Genomic DNA, 15,024 nt, shown 5'->3' with positions numbered 1-15,024 from the left:
TATTTGGGATGAATTTTGGGTCGGTAATAGCCCGATAATATAATGCAACAAATTGAAAGGTCACAAAAACAGATTTTTTTTTCGAAAATGGAGTTCTCACGCATACCGACCTTCACAATGCGAAAATTATACTTAAAACTCGTATCATCGCATTTGAATTTTCCGTAGCATTAGCGCCCATGCCCTGTTTACGAACTCGTTTATCCCGTGGCCCCTAACGGACTGACTATATCAGGGATGCTGAGCTACTGAGGGCGGACGGCGAGCAAATAGGCGAGCATCGTCGTCATCCGCGCTGGATACGTGATATCATCCTCTCCCCCCTCCCCGCGCCGTAAATCACATAATAATCTCGTGAAGCGTCACCCTCCAGCCGGCGACATATACACACAGCCTCCTTAACAAGGGGAAAGCGTCGTCCGTCGTCACACATAACAACAGCAGAAGCACGAGGAAGAATTGTGCACAAACGCTGGAAGATACGCTACCGCCGAGCTCAAACGTAGGCTTTTTGACGGCAGAAGTTGTATTCATAGTTCGCAACAAGTTTCATTTCATTCGTTCAAACTTTCCAACGCCAATTTTTCAGACTTTTTCGACGCGCAACTTTTCCATTTACTTTAACCTGCTCGACCCTCAGTCCAAAGATAGCACGTTCAAATCCTGGATACCCCAGGAAATTTTTTTTCGCATACAATTTTTATTTAATTCAAAGAGGCAAATGCTGGGATTGGCTACCATATCAATACGAATATACTGGAGGGAGACAGCCGTTACATCAGAAGGCGAAGAAGAAAGGTCCGGCAGAAATTGCCTAAGTTTCGAGGGGGAGTTCACGGAATCTGTTGGAGTAATGCGATGAAACACCAAAATAAACTACCGTAGAAGATTCAGCCTCGCATTCAACATCACGTGATGGCAATCTCCCCATTGAAATATTTCGGAGGTATAGCAGTCCCCCTGTGGGATCTACATATGCGGACTACTGGGAAGGATACACCAGTCCAGGGAGGAGACTGACTTTTATCGGATATCCAGTCAGAACTTTTTAAGTTACCCCTTTCAGCGCCCATAAGACAGTAAGTAATGAAAAAAGCAAAAAAATAATAACAACCAACGAGGAAAAAATTTCTAACTGAAAGGTTTGAGCATACAATCGACTTTAATAATAACAAACCCCTTACGCCGTGTCTGCCGTTATACGGCGTTAGTCAGCCCGCCACCTAATCCGCTAGTTTCATAATAGCCGACGACGGAACGGGAAATCGCACTCTTAAATACATTTCCGCCCTCGGGTCCGCCGGGCACGCGATAGCACACTACTCCTCCTCCTCGACACGAGGGAACGAAAGTTATCCGTTCCGTAACCTTACACAAATTTTCAAATAAATTCGAACGATCGAAAGTTATAATTTAACAGTAAACTTTATTTTTGCCAACCATATTTTTCCGAGTAGAGCTAACGAGTCAATATGCGATAACATTATTTTTTTCCATTCAATATTTAGCGGGATGCATCTAGCTCAGGGTCAGTCTATCCCTTGGAATACAATGTAAGGACCAAGACTGATCATGTAGTCCCTTATACCACTTAAGTCATTGTTAGTACGCTATGTTAGGCATGACGCGCGTTCGGTTAAAAATAACCACCCGCCAAACACCCTTAAGCCGGTCGGAAGGTGGTACTACTGCTGATAAGCATTCTAGCGTGCAATATATGTATAAAATTGCACTGTTCCAAGTTAACAATATAGAAACTTGAACAATAAAAGTCGCGTTTTCAGTTGCTTGTAGGGAAGTTTTCCTGGGTCAGACGTTTGAAATAATAATTTTTGTAAATAATAAACTGGTATTTCATCTTCATAATAACGCTTTCGACACATACTTTGCAGTTATTAGTCGGAAAACGGGCGACTTTATTGTGAAGATATTGCTCAAATTTCTTCTGAGTCAATTGGCCAGTCTGTATAAAAAGGCCAGATTTTTGCGAATAATGCAAACTGAAGTTAGTTGTGATCATCGAAAGAATGGTGTATTTAGAAAGCAAAGACAAGATCAGATAATCGACTAATTTCGATGTCGATTTTTGATGGTTCATTTTTAAAACGGTATCCTCATGAATTCATCACGCATACTTCCCTTACATCGAAACGAATATAATAAAGCCACTGATATTATATTTGGAAACCCCGTACGTATCTTTTGACAGCCATATACCCATTTCAATTTGCAGAACTACCTAAAAATGACTTCAAAATTCCAGCAGCAGGTAAGGCTACCGCTACAGTCGCGCGAAAGTATAACGGTGACTTCGGCGTCGCATCGCTAAGTGACGCGGAATCAACATCTTTCGAAGGCCACACACACTTCCTTGCAACGGAATACGAGGTGCATTCGCAACAAACACGCATCAGAATACGTAATCTCCAGAGAGATAGGCGACATTTCAAAATCTTCAAAGATAAAAGACCTCCATTGAAAATCGCTAGAACACGAAAAATCCGGTAGCCTTTTAAATATCGCGATCACATGATATTCACTATATATTGAATGGTTCCTATTTTAATCTCAAAGTCATACGTAAAATCAATCACAGGTGAATGTCTTCTTGAAACTTCTATCTTGATGAAAATGGAATGGATGCCACTTAAATGATCTCAAAATTACATTATCAAAGTATTTTGTGAAAAAAAATCATTTAAAATGTTTTAAACGACCACATAAAACCCCCGGAATCATTTCCGTGCCGTGATCAAAAAGTAAATTTGAACAAAATGACGGTTATGTAGCCATAATTTACTCCTAACAACTCAACAACCAATCAAGAAGGAATGCTAACGGACAGAAAATGTAAATCAAAAAAGGCATCAAATTCCCAATACGCCAGCATACATGAAGCTTATCACCCAATGCAAATTTCGTCGAGTTAGAAAACCAACTACCCTTTCCGTGCACAACTTCAAGATTCCCCAAAACACATGCGAAACCTCCAATATAGTGTTTTAGAACAGTAACTTCTTCCTGCCGGAATTTAAACTCGCGTTTTCCGAGCACAGCTTTAAGAGTTCTCCCTCGAAGTATACCTACATGAAAGCTTCGACGATTTTCCAAAAAATAACAATATATAAACTATAGTAAGACTGTTAACGATATAAGTAAAAAGCACACACATTTTAACCCACTTTGCGCGTTTCACCGAATCTAAACCGACGTTTTCCCCGCGTATTTTCGAAATTCCTCCAAGTGAATGCGAAATTTCCAAACGGTAGCACAATGACTTCATCGCGCCAGGAATTTAAACTCGCGTTTTTCCTACTCAGCTCGAGAGCCCCACCTCGAAGTATACGCGAAATCTTTGAGGGTTTTATAGAACTGTTACATACCTTCATCTATCTACAGCCATCGCCATACCCTCCATGAATATGAGAAGAAATTAAAAAAAAGAAGTATTTCCGCGCATTTAGCGAACTTACCGGGTCTAGATCCGAGTCCCAGAGCTCCTTGAGGTCGCTGTCCCCGATGTCGTAAAACGATTTGTCCACCGCGAACGTCTCCATCATTACCGAGTCGTCGTCCAGGTTTCCGCCGTATCGAAGGTCCGTTGTAATTGATCTCAGGCCGCCGTCAGGCGCGTATGATGTTATGATCGAGCTCACAATAGTGGGGCAAGGTCAGTCAGGATGGGAAGCTAGCTATCTGCACACGAGATGCTCTTCTGCTTCGCGTCCCTTCTTCACTTCTTGTTCGCGCACAGCGAAAAACGTTCCTCGTCTCTAGAGCGCCTTATCCGAAGACGAAGTCGCGAAACTCGACAATTCACCAGTAAAAAAATTGTTTTATGTCATTCACCTTCTGGAAGAGCACTGATCCAAAAAAAATCCGTTTCGAGTAGAATATTTTCTTTTCGAAAAAATAATGGCGAGGGAATTCTTCTGGCGTTTGAATGAAAATATGCCTCTTGAGGCTTCCGCGAATTGTTCAGAATTGATAAAAATATAACTCCAATAAGAAGGGCTAAAAATATATCAGTCAGTTTTGGAAACCCGCAATGTCTGTGACAACATCACAATTATTTTGCGCCGAGTATCATTCCCGATATTACAACACGAATCTAGTCGGTATTCCAGCCGCGAAGAAACAGCTATGTGTAAAAGAAGGCGTGCGTATCGTGTGCTACAAGGAGTTATTTTTCGCCCAAGTCAAGAAGGGGGAAGTAGCCGCTATGTGTGTATGTATATATCACATAAGCACCAAGGCGTGTGCTCTCGTGAGGTCCGGCCACCGGGGATTTCCGCTCGCCTTTCTCGGGAACGAGGAGCTCGTCTGTGGGGAGCGGTCGCAGCCAACTTCCCGATAACAAAAGTATCACACACGATTTCACACTTTATGGAGCTCGCAGAGCAAGTGCACTGCAGGAAGGATCCAGTCTTCACGCGTTCTGCATGAAGCAAACACCAAACACACACTTAGGTACACACGCACACGCCTTGAAGAAAAATAAAAAATAAAACTGTTTCAACCGGTCGCGATGGTGATCAAACAACGAAAAAAATTCGTTGTATCGTTTGAGCACTCAAAAAAGTGGTTTGGAGGAGTATAAACTGCACCGGAATTTTCTTTATCCGCTCACAAAGAAGGCCGAAATGAAACAGGCAATTCGCCGCACCGTCACTCCCACTGCCTTCTCCAAACTATTCACTTCCTTTCACGAGGAAAGCAGCGGGCGTCCGCTCAACACAGTATCAACTCTTTTTCCTCCTCCCGAAATGCGACGGTAAAGAAAAAGAAATTTAGGCTAGGAATGCAAAACAACAGAAAACAAGAAGATGGAGAACAGTATGCAGCGAATTCACACAATCTTCTTCTTCCCACACGACCGTGTAACCGAAACGTTAAAAAAAACCGGCACAAAGCACTATCTTCGTAGCGCAACTACTACTTTTATTGATTCCCAACTACAAACAAACGCCGCCGTTGCCTCTTGACGACCGAGTGACACTTATGACTTTAGCAAAACGCAACAGAGGTGTGGCGAGCCCAACAAAACCACCTGTTGCCGCTCGGGCGCGTCCGTCTTGTGTACTAGGTATGCGAGCGTGCCCTTGCAGTAAAGGAAGGGACGACAGACACCGCAGGCCGGCCGGCTTTCGTGAATACGACGCTTCGCCTCGGAAAACTTCCTCACTCGTTCGACGAGGATAGACAAGTGATCCGCCGCTTTGCCTCGGTGGGCGGAGCCCGGCAGGTTTCAATGACCTTTGCGCCGGCCATCCACGCCGAGTAATCTGATTGGTCGACTTCCCAGCCGCTCGCCTCTTCAAAATGCTCAAGTCCCATGCCGGCCCCATCGAACATCACCGGCTAAAGACGGCATTTAACCCGCAATCAATTTACCGGATTGTGTATATTTAACGTTAAACTTTCGGATTGGACCTTTTTCCACAGTCCTGACGCATTGGTTGACGCAGTTTTCCTTATTTTAGTCGTGAAATTCCAGTTTCAAAACCGTACAGATGCACTACCTAGCTCCACCCGACATGCGCGAGTGAACGTTGCCGATGCGCCTGCCATCTCTACAAGAAAGTAAAAACTACTTGCGGTACGAACGGAATATATGTACAGAGAGAGGAAGTTTCAAAATTCAGGATGAAATGGGAATACATTGGACCCGGTGGCCATAAAAAAATACGTACAGAATTTAAGTTTATTTCCACATGAGATGCGCGCATATGTGACGCTACTTAGGTGTAAAAAATATTATTTCTCCCTTGTATTTCAAGTTGTAAATAATTAATTATTCCCACAAATAAGGCTTGAAATGTGTTATTACACCGTATTAGTGACGTCATGGCAAAATTAGCAGTGCCGGTATGCACTCTCAATAACTTTTTGTGTAAGTGAAATATTACTATGTATATTTTATCACAATTTTTTATTTATATTTCATTAGAAAATGTTTTGTTTTGGTTTAGAATGTATAATTAGAAATTTTGAGGCAACAAAATCGATAGAAGTATTGTTTGACTATTATGTTGTTTGTTATCCAGTGCCGGAACCGCGTTTTGGCGCGTTCCGGAACCATGACACCATATGTAATAACGTAATAAATAATACCATTTAGTTATGCTAATATTTATGAACCTTGCTTCATATTGATACATTCAAGGATTTTTACCACAGTTAAACTTCTAAAAAAAACACAACAAAAGGTAAACATTTACACTATCTGACTTTCGATGAGGTAGAAATAGCAAACCAGATGATAATTATAAGCATCAAAACTGAAGTCGTTTGAATGCCTACCTTCTCTTTACATGTTTCCTTACATTAAATAAAACAGAATTATACAGAGTTACTTAAGGCCATATGTGATTGATATTGATATATTCAACATCAAAATAATAACTAGGTGTCAATACAGCTCATGCATGTAGTTTTCATTGCCAAGGCTACATCCCACTGAAATCACATAGCACACTAACACTTAAGAGTAAACCATTTATAGCCTCATCACAAATAAGGTCATTCATTTGATCCCATTGTTAGAGGCTAAAAAGGCAATTGGGTACTGGGAAAAATAATTACAATCAGAACAAGCAGAAGCTGATAAATTATTTCATTTCTATTTATTCGCCAAAGAAAAATTAGAATCAAAATGAGGTGGACAACCTTGTAATCAGGCTGAACTCATGCGCTACGTACAATAAACAGAAGAGTACACACATTTTACACATTTTCAGTACATTCAATTTTGTTTCATTTTAAAATAAACTAGACTTGCAGTTTCAATAATTTCTCAATTTGTCATCATTCCTATCTGGAAATGCAAAAAAAATTTCTCTTCATGCTTCAAATACCACCATGGATCAATTTTCCTCAAAAAACTTTTTTCAGTGATAACTCTGGATATCACACATCTCTGAACAGTGCAAAGATTACTCCTGGCTATCCATGCAATCACCCGTTGGTCCATTCTTAGGTAAATCAAGGATATTTCCTGGATATCCAATTTAACTATCATATTCTAAATTAATCATATAACAGCTCAAACAGGAAATAATTTGACTGGCATGATTCACACTTAAGATTTTATTTATTCAATGCAAGCCAAGAAGCTGTTATGACCTCTCAAGCAGATGTTGATGTCACCTGGCATTCTATTCTCCTTGTTTTTGAATCTTATGAGAATCAAGAGTGCTGGATATTTGGATTCTGTTGCCTTGTCTGACATACCATGTTTTGATGCAGCTGTAAAAGTTCTACTAAGCTACTGCACTTAAAATTACAGCAAACACATTTTAGCCCAGAAAATGGGTGTTAAATTAGTTGAACTTCAGTCCAACCAATGTACCACTCAATCATAGTCAGAGAGTAGTGGTAGGAAGTTGGCAGTTCAATTACATCAACATGTGAGAAATCCTACTAGAAGGTGGCAAGAAATAATAATCACACAAATCCATTTCCACCAAATGCTGATTATTAATGCCCTCATGGGGGTCACCAATGTGGATATGGTAAGTAAGATGATCTCCACGTTTATGGAATCAATTTATTGGAGCTTATTAAGCAATGTCACTTACAATTTCAGTCCATAACTTAGATACATAAATAAATCAGCAAGGTCTCCTTGGCAACAATATAAAAGATAATGGCACCATTTACAGTTGCCACACTAAAATTTCAGCCTGATAAACCTTTTTCATCTTCGGCAATATAATTGTATCAAGAATGAGGAGTATTTTTGCATGCTATAAGATCCAATAATACTCCTTGTAAATAAAATCTCATATTAATATTCTCTTCCTTGAATGATGTTGGCATAAATGCAGGCCTCAGAACCTCTGCGGCACACTACGTCTCAACACTTGACTTTGGAAATTGAAGTTGCATGCCCTGTTCCTAATAAGTTAAGGAACAATATATCCTATAACTACCATCAAAGTAATAAAGAAGCCAATTTTGATCAACTACCACTCTGGCAATATCCCTCTCCAGATTCCACATAGGATATTGCAATGCCTTTTTCCTCCTTTGGTGCTCATCTTTGGTGCCTTAGTCCAATCCCACACACCAATAAAATGTCTGGGCAAATCCTCTTTTTCATATTGGTCCTGTCAGAAACTAAAAGAACTTGCTAGGGAAAAGAAGAGGGATCACCTGAAGATACTAGGAAATTTTAAATGAACACATTTACTTGGAGTTCTGTCGGGCTCAGAAGCAATGCTAGGCTCTAACTGCTCTTCACCATCGACAATGTAGTGCAGATAAAACCCCTCCAGAGCTCAGAGAAATTTTAAGTTTAATCCATTTTACTTAATTGTATTGATCTAATAGAAAAGTGTGTGAGGATTAATGAAATATCCCTCAGAGAGCCGTAAAAACTCACCATTTTGAAACATCTTAGAATTCCGCAAGTTTTAATGTCTCACCTACCGCTTATCCTGGCGGGTATTCCATACCCCCAACACACCACGGTATTAGTCGCACCTTAACCCCCCCCCAGAATTAATTCCTAGCTGCACCCCTGGTGTAGTGGATAAGTTGAGGATGCCATGTAGAATAACATGAAAGTCTCCTGGGGTCATATCAACCATAAAAGAAAGTCTGCAAGTAATGCTACCTCAATTCCCCTACAGGGGAGGAAGGCTACCCAGCACGAGAATTGTAAACTTTATGCCAATCCCTTCTCTTCAGTTTTTCGACCTTTTAAGATGACTCCAGCCTACAGGGATCAAATAGCCACAAACTCACGTACAAGGGCTTCTTGGTCTCTTGTAAGGAAGTGGAGAAGCTTCGGTCAACTTTGGACACTAAAAAAAGGAACAGGAACTGATGACATTCCATCAAAAGTGTTGAGGTATTTTAATTGCATTATCGCTCCCGACCAGAGAATTTTTAAAGACTCATTTCTTTCCTTTTGCATATTCCCCTCATGCCTTAAAACAAGCTTCATTACACATATCAAATATTTTCTGGTGCATCACCTGATGCTAAGAACTTTGGGCCAATTGCAATTCAATCAACACTTGCAAAAGTATTTGTATCACTAGTTTACACCTGTTTCTCAGTCTTCATCAGGAGTCAAGTATGCACCTCTCCACATAGGTTTGTAAACGGACGCTCAGCCACTAGTAATCTGATCATGTACCAGATTGATTAAATTTCAGCTTTCAACAAGAACCACCAATCAGATTGATTATCGGCGAGTTTGGACGAGCGAGAAAGAGATGGACCTTGTATGTCCAAATGACGTACCCCATTTTGGAGTATGTACTGCTCTCCAGTGTGGTCACCCTTCCAAAGTGGTCACAAGAATACAGAGGTGGTTTCCCCAGATTGTAGGCATGCATCTTGGCTTTCAACACCAAGAAGTGCCTGGAAGATCTGAGCCATCACCTCCCTTTGCTCCCATGAATGCCAGGTGTGAAAAGTTGGACTTAAATGTTGCTGAAGAAAATGTTTGCATCTTCTGTAGACTTGCCAGAGTTGCTGAGCATGATCGGCATTTAAAAAAAAGCCAGTTTGAAAGAGGCTTTACCTGATTCATATTCATACAACAGCACACTGCCAAGAATCCATTATCTAGGGAACAGGCTTCCAGAACACATAGACATGCTCTTACAATTGATATCGCATAATGCTTTCAGGAACTTATCAAACTTAATATTTAGTAGAGTTTGTGCAAGTTGTCATGTTTTTCCCTTGATAACACAACTAAATTTGTAAATAAGATGAAATGTAATTTGCTCAAAATTTTCATAAAACCCTGTCACACATTGAATATTTACTTCATTTCTTGAATGTAATAAATGTAACATATATAATGTACAATAGAGCGCATGTGCATGTTCTTTTTGTTTTTTCTCTCAGATTTTCAATATTGAATTTTACTTGAGCAAACACACTATGAATCATTACTCTTTTTTTCCTCTAGACTAATTCATTATTGAATACTAATTGATATTGTACATAGCTTGTAAGAAATCTTATTTAGTCACACCATCTAAATGAAACTGCAAAAAAATTTACTTTTTATAAACTGGTGTAAACCATGAATTCAAATAAATGAATTGTACGTGAAGTCTCTCACTGCAGTAAGACAGAAGGTAAAATCAGTTCCTAAGGTTTGGATAGCATTAGAGAGAGTGCAGACAAAATAAAGTTTAAAAAAACTGCACAGAACACTTATAAAGTATTCTACCAATTAAGGAAGGTTTCCATGGAGTACTTAGGAAATATTCTGGAAGCCTCTCCTTTCTCTCTTCAATTCACTATTGACCTACTCCCTTTCATTCTATATAAATATCCTATTCTTTTCCTTCCTCTCCCTCATTTAACTAATATTCTACCCTCGAACATCGTTTTCAACATCCCCTACCTGCTAAGTACTCCCTCCATCCATGCCTTCTATCTCCTCCGTATCTCATCTAAAAGCTGTCTCTCCTCACCCATCATGTCCGGCACTTCGCCATTACTCCTCTCCGTCCACTTCACCATCTCCATTCTTTGCCACACCCTCATCTTGAACGCCTCCAGTCTTTACTCATCCTCCTTCCTAAGTGTCCACATTTCCACACCATAAAGAGGTACACTCTAGATCAAACTCTTCACTAACCTTTTCTTTACACTCTTACACAGCGATCCTATCAGAAGCTCCTGCCTGTCTATGAATGCCTCCTTTGCTGATACAATTCTCTTCCTGATGTCCTTATTACTGTATCTGTGTTCCTCAAATTTGCAGCCTAAATAGTTAAAATTCTCTACCTGCTCAAGTTTTTCCCCACCTTGTTTTATCTTGAGTCGCACATTCCCCGCTCGAGATGCTTCACAAAACCAATTACATTGGTCTTCTTGTGATTAATCCTCACCCCATACTTCTCACAACGCTCCTCTAAAGCATCCACTAGAGCCTGTAGTCCCCTTGCTGACTGGCTAATCAACACCTGATCATCCATGAACCTAACTGATTTAAACATCATTCCTCCCACTTTTACTCCACCTTCCAACTCATCCCACACCTCTCTTACCATCTCCTCCGCATACTCATAAAAAGCAGTGCCAATAGAGGACAGCCTTTCCTCACTCCTCGGCCAATGCTTGCCCACTCAGATTCTCCGTCCACTACCCTCACTTGTGCAGTCTGGGCCATATACAGATTATAAATCAGTTGCAAGTCCCGGCAAGGATTTCGTATGTTGACGACCCTGAGGACCTTGCTAACCTTGCTGCCGTGACCTACACCCACACTTTGTGGACCGGTTCCATTCAAATGAGTTTTCGAGGCTTATTTGGTTGTGCTCCATGTTTTCAGGGAGGAGATAGTTGGCAGAGTTTCCCACTTCCATTCTAACAGTGTTTTTTTTATGTGACAGCATCATGTGGACTACCTTTCGTCTTGCTCCTAGCCTTCGACCCATCTGGCATGGGTGGCTCTACCAGGAGTAATTTAGAATTAATGCAGCCAGAAAAGCTCTAAGGGTCAGAGGAATGCACAAGCCTTTCCACCGTGACAAGGCTGTAGCCCAAGGGAAAGGACTCCTACACTACCTACGTGAAAAAACATGAATGACAATTATGAAATATCATGATAAAAGAACTCAACTATTTCTGTTGGCTTCTTGATTTAGACTTTATGCCATGCATTCAAGTCTACCATTTGAGACAAGAAATTTCCCATGGCATAAGTCCTACGACATCTGCCTCACAGGTTACCTCCATTGTAGATCAGTAATAAAATAGGTAACAATGGAAGAAAGCTTCAAAATGCACTATCAAGTACCCAAGTCCCCTAGCCTCCCCTATCAAAATGCCCCACCAGTTCCCATCTCAATTTAGACCATAAATGGATATGAAGCACAAGTTCCTGATTTTATGGTACAGGAGGAAAATAGGAAGTTAAAGCAATAATATGAAATTGATAATGGTATCAGGCTCAACTATATGGAAGTTTATACTCGAAAAATGTAAAGAAGACTTCATTGACTTCCACTGATTTATTTCGTTGGTGCGACATGTTTCGATCCATAGAGGTCATTATCAAGTACAACAAATTTGAATATTAAGCAAGCATATACAGGTACTCCTTGAAGGGGATGGGGGAGAGGGTAAAGGAGTGGGTGTTCTCCCTCACCATCTCTCCGATCCCCTTCAAGGAGTATATATGTTTGCTTAATACTCAAATTTGTTGTACTTGATAATGACCTCTATGGATCGATACATGTCGTACCTACGAAATAAATCAATGGAAGTCAACGAGGTCTTATTTTCATTTTAGAAAATAATACCTGCTCCAAAAGTCCCATGATGTTCCATTCTCCTTACACCAGTAACTTTCTCGCCAGCAAAATTTTCCATGGAAACGACACGTTTTCTGCTGTCCAGTTTCAGATATTTTTTAAATATGGTATGAGATCAAAAATGCACCGACGTTTTGGTTATCCCAAGATATAGGGCTTGGCTGGCTGCTCGATTCACTCAACAGCATTCTGTACTCACTGGGCCCCCAGTTGAGCATAAAATGATGGCCATTTGTCACAATGAAACACTTCCATCTGATGATTGCTCACGCTGGTCCACAGGGTTAAACTTAGAAAAAAAACTTAAGAGTGAGGAAATACGATCCATAATGAGATTTTGGTATCGTAGGGTGGGTGGTCTGTAAATTGACGATTAAAAACAAAATGTCTGACTTAATATATTTCTATATGAAATTTGAGAATAAACTAGCTACTTCTTCTATTTCCCTTTTTTTTTTTTGAAGACACAAAGCACATAATGAAAACTAACTAACGCGACATATTCGTCTACAAAAACAGCCACTGCTAAAATAACAACACTATGCCAAAATCCCGAAAACTATAATGAAATCAAGACGTTCAAAATAAATCAACGCTAGATAGTGATTGCACTTCATAACTGAAAACTTGAATCGACTTGAATTGACTCAAAATCTTCATTTGTGACCGTGTTCAAAACGTGCAACAAAACAATTGACAACTGATAAAACGCGCGCAATGGCGGCAACACAACTGTTCGCACCAGTGCGCACTATTCAAAATATTTGTTTCTGGGATCAGCTGCGAAGACTATGTGCCTGAAAATTATCATTAAATGAAGAAAAACCTCTTTGCGGCGGAGCAGTAAAATAATCCTTTTATCATACTGTTTTCAGGAAGTTTGAATTTAAATGTAAGTCGATGTTTTAGTTTCGTGGACTTTGCTAATGTAAAATAGCTGTGTATCAACACATAATACAACAGAATTTATTCTTACGTATAGTGCTAGACAAAATATTCATGTCGCATTTACAGGGACAAAATTATCTAAATATAGCTATCAATTATGGATGCATTCAAGCAGATATAGTATAAAGAAATAAATATATTATATAGCTGTTTATTAATAGTAGCCCTATTTTGCATTTGTAGCCACGATTTACCTATTTATTAGTGCCAGATTGGCACAGAAAGGGTCATTCTTTGGTCAGTACAACTGAAGCGGCATGAAGATGAAGTAAATGCTTTGGTCATTATGGCCAAAGCGGCAGTAAATGTTTGAAATAAATTAGTTGTAGGTCAAGGTTTTATCAAATAGGTTAATGTATTTCCAGGGTTTATTTAATAACTCCCAAGCCCCTCAGAGGGTCTAGCCTCATTAAAACATTACCACACTTAATGGGAATGGAACTTGTGTTATAGTAGTGGAAGAGCCAGCAATATTTATTGTATTTCATGCAATAAATAATTATAATATGTATTAATTCAATATAGATAAAAATTGAAATTCAACTGCTTTAGAAAAAGGTTGGAATGAGGATGGAGAGATTGTAACAATGTTGCTATTATGATAATTGTCATAATTGCTCGAGCAAAACCCAGTTTACTCTCCTAGCAGCTGTCCAATTAGGAGCCCCTTGGCTGGTCAAATGAACAGTCTCAAGAAGTCATGATATGGAAAATTCCATTTAGCCAGATAATGAAAATAGATGACCCAGCCAGCTACATAGTTGGGACCCATGAAAAATGTATGGAGTATTTTTCCACTGAATCGAATATACCTGTCCGAGATCTGCTCGGACTTGGGTCCCTGGGAGGTGTACCTCGGCTTGGGTTTCAATGTGTTCAACTGTTGCATTAATCATGAGAGAAGAGAGACAATTTCTGAAAGTTAAGATACTCTTGACTTTAATTTTAGTTCCAAGCTTGACCTCTATAGGATCTGCCACATAGCTGAGGTGACTGCCCAAAGACCCCAACTAGGTTACAAGGACGTGGAATGTCCTAGTGCCAGGAAAGTACCACCAATGAGCAGTGACTATGGACCACAAACAACAGCCTCTTTTGGTAAACAATCTCAAGTAGATGTGCATTAAGTCTCTCCAACCACAATCTCCATCTTTGCTGCTTCAAGTAGGAGTCAGTCAGCGTCACAATAAATGTGGTCTGGTTTATGTACATTTTTTATCTGAAATGTGGTTATTAGGGATGGTTGGAAGGGATACGTACTTTGGATCCAAATATCCCCAGACATTGCCCTTCATCTGATAAATCGGATCCAAACTCGCGGAAGACATCGGATCTGGATCCGAAATTTTAAATAATAACTTCAGTGAATGCAACGCCCCATAAGAGTGGAAAGAGTCCCAATTCTATCTTTGAATGTGCGTTGCATGAGATTCTTGTCCTACTCATGAACCGTTTTGTTTGAAAGCTCTCCCAGAGGTTACGTAGCAGAATTTCAGCTGTGGAAAATAAAAAAGACAAAATACGACTGGCACATAGTGCGACTCTTCTCAAGAGAATGAACATTCAGCGGGGGAATCTCAGCATCAGGAATTTGAAAATGCATTTGGATCCGAAAATATCCGATCCAAAAGATCCGGCTCCGAAAATCAAGGATCCGAAAAAAATCCTGGATCCGTCCCTCCCTAGTGGTTACACATCGTTTCCATCAACCCCTTCGTAGAGTATGACATTAGTCATTAAGCTCATCCTCTACAAACATGATAAATTTAATACGTAAGCA

General features: G+C 40.0%; 1 protein-coding gene across 2 annotated transcripts in view; it reads right to left on the bottom strand.

Moving 5' to 3' along the window:
• The window catches only part of LOC124161988 (cyclic AMP response element-binding protein A-like), a 553,130-nt gene extending 547,908 nt beyond the window's left edge, over nt 1-5,222 (bottom strand). For both annotated transcript variants that reach the window (XM_046538287.1, XM_046538288.1), the window contains exon 1: nt 3,474-5,222. In XM_046538287.1, the coding sequence (XP_046394243.1) occupies nt 3,474-3,560 (87 nt within the window). In that variant the 5' untranslated portion in view covers nt 3,561-5,222. The remainder of the gene's footprint in view (nt 1-3,473) is intronic.
• Nucleotides 5,223-15,024: the final 9,802 nt, after the last annotated feature.

Source organism: Ischnura elegans, chromosome 7, assembly GCF_921293095.1.
Source record: "Ischnura elegans chromosome 7, ioIscEleg1.1, whole genome shotgun sequence".
NCBI classification, from domain to species: Eukaryota; Metazoa; Arthropoda; class Insecta; order Odonata; family Coenagrionidae; genus Ischnura; species Ischnura elegans.
Note: the sequence above shows the minus strand (reverse complement) of the source record. Positions and strands in the feature narration are given on the sequence as shown.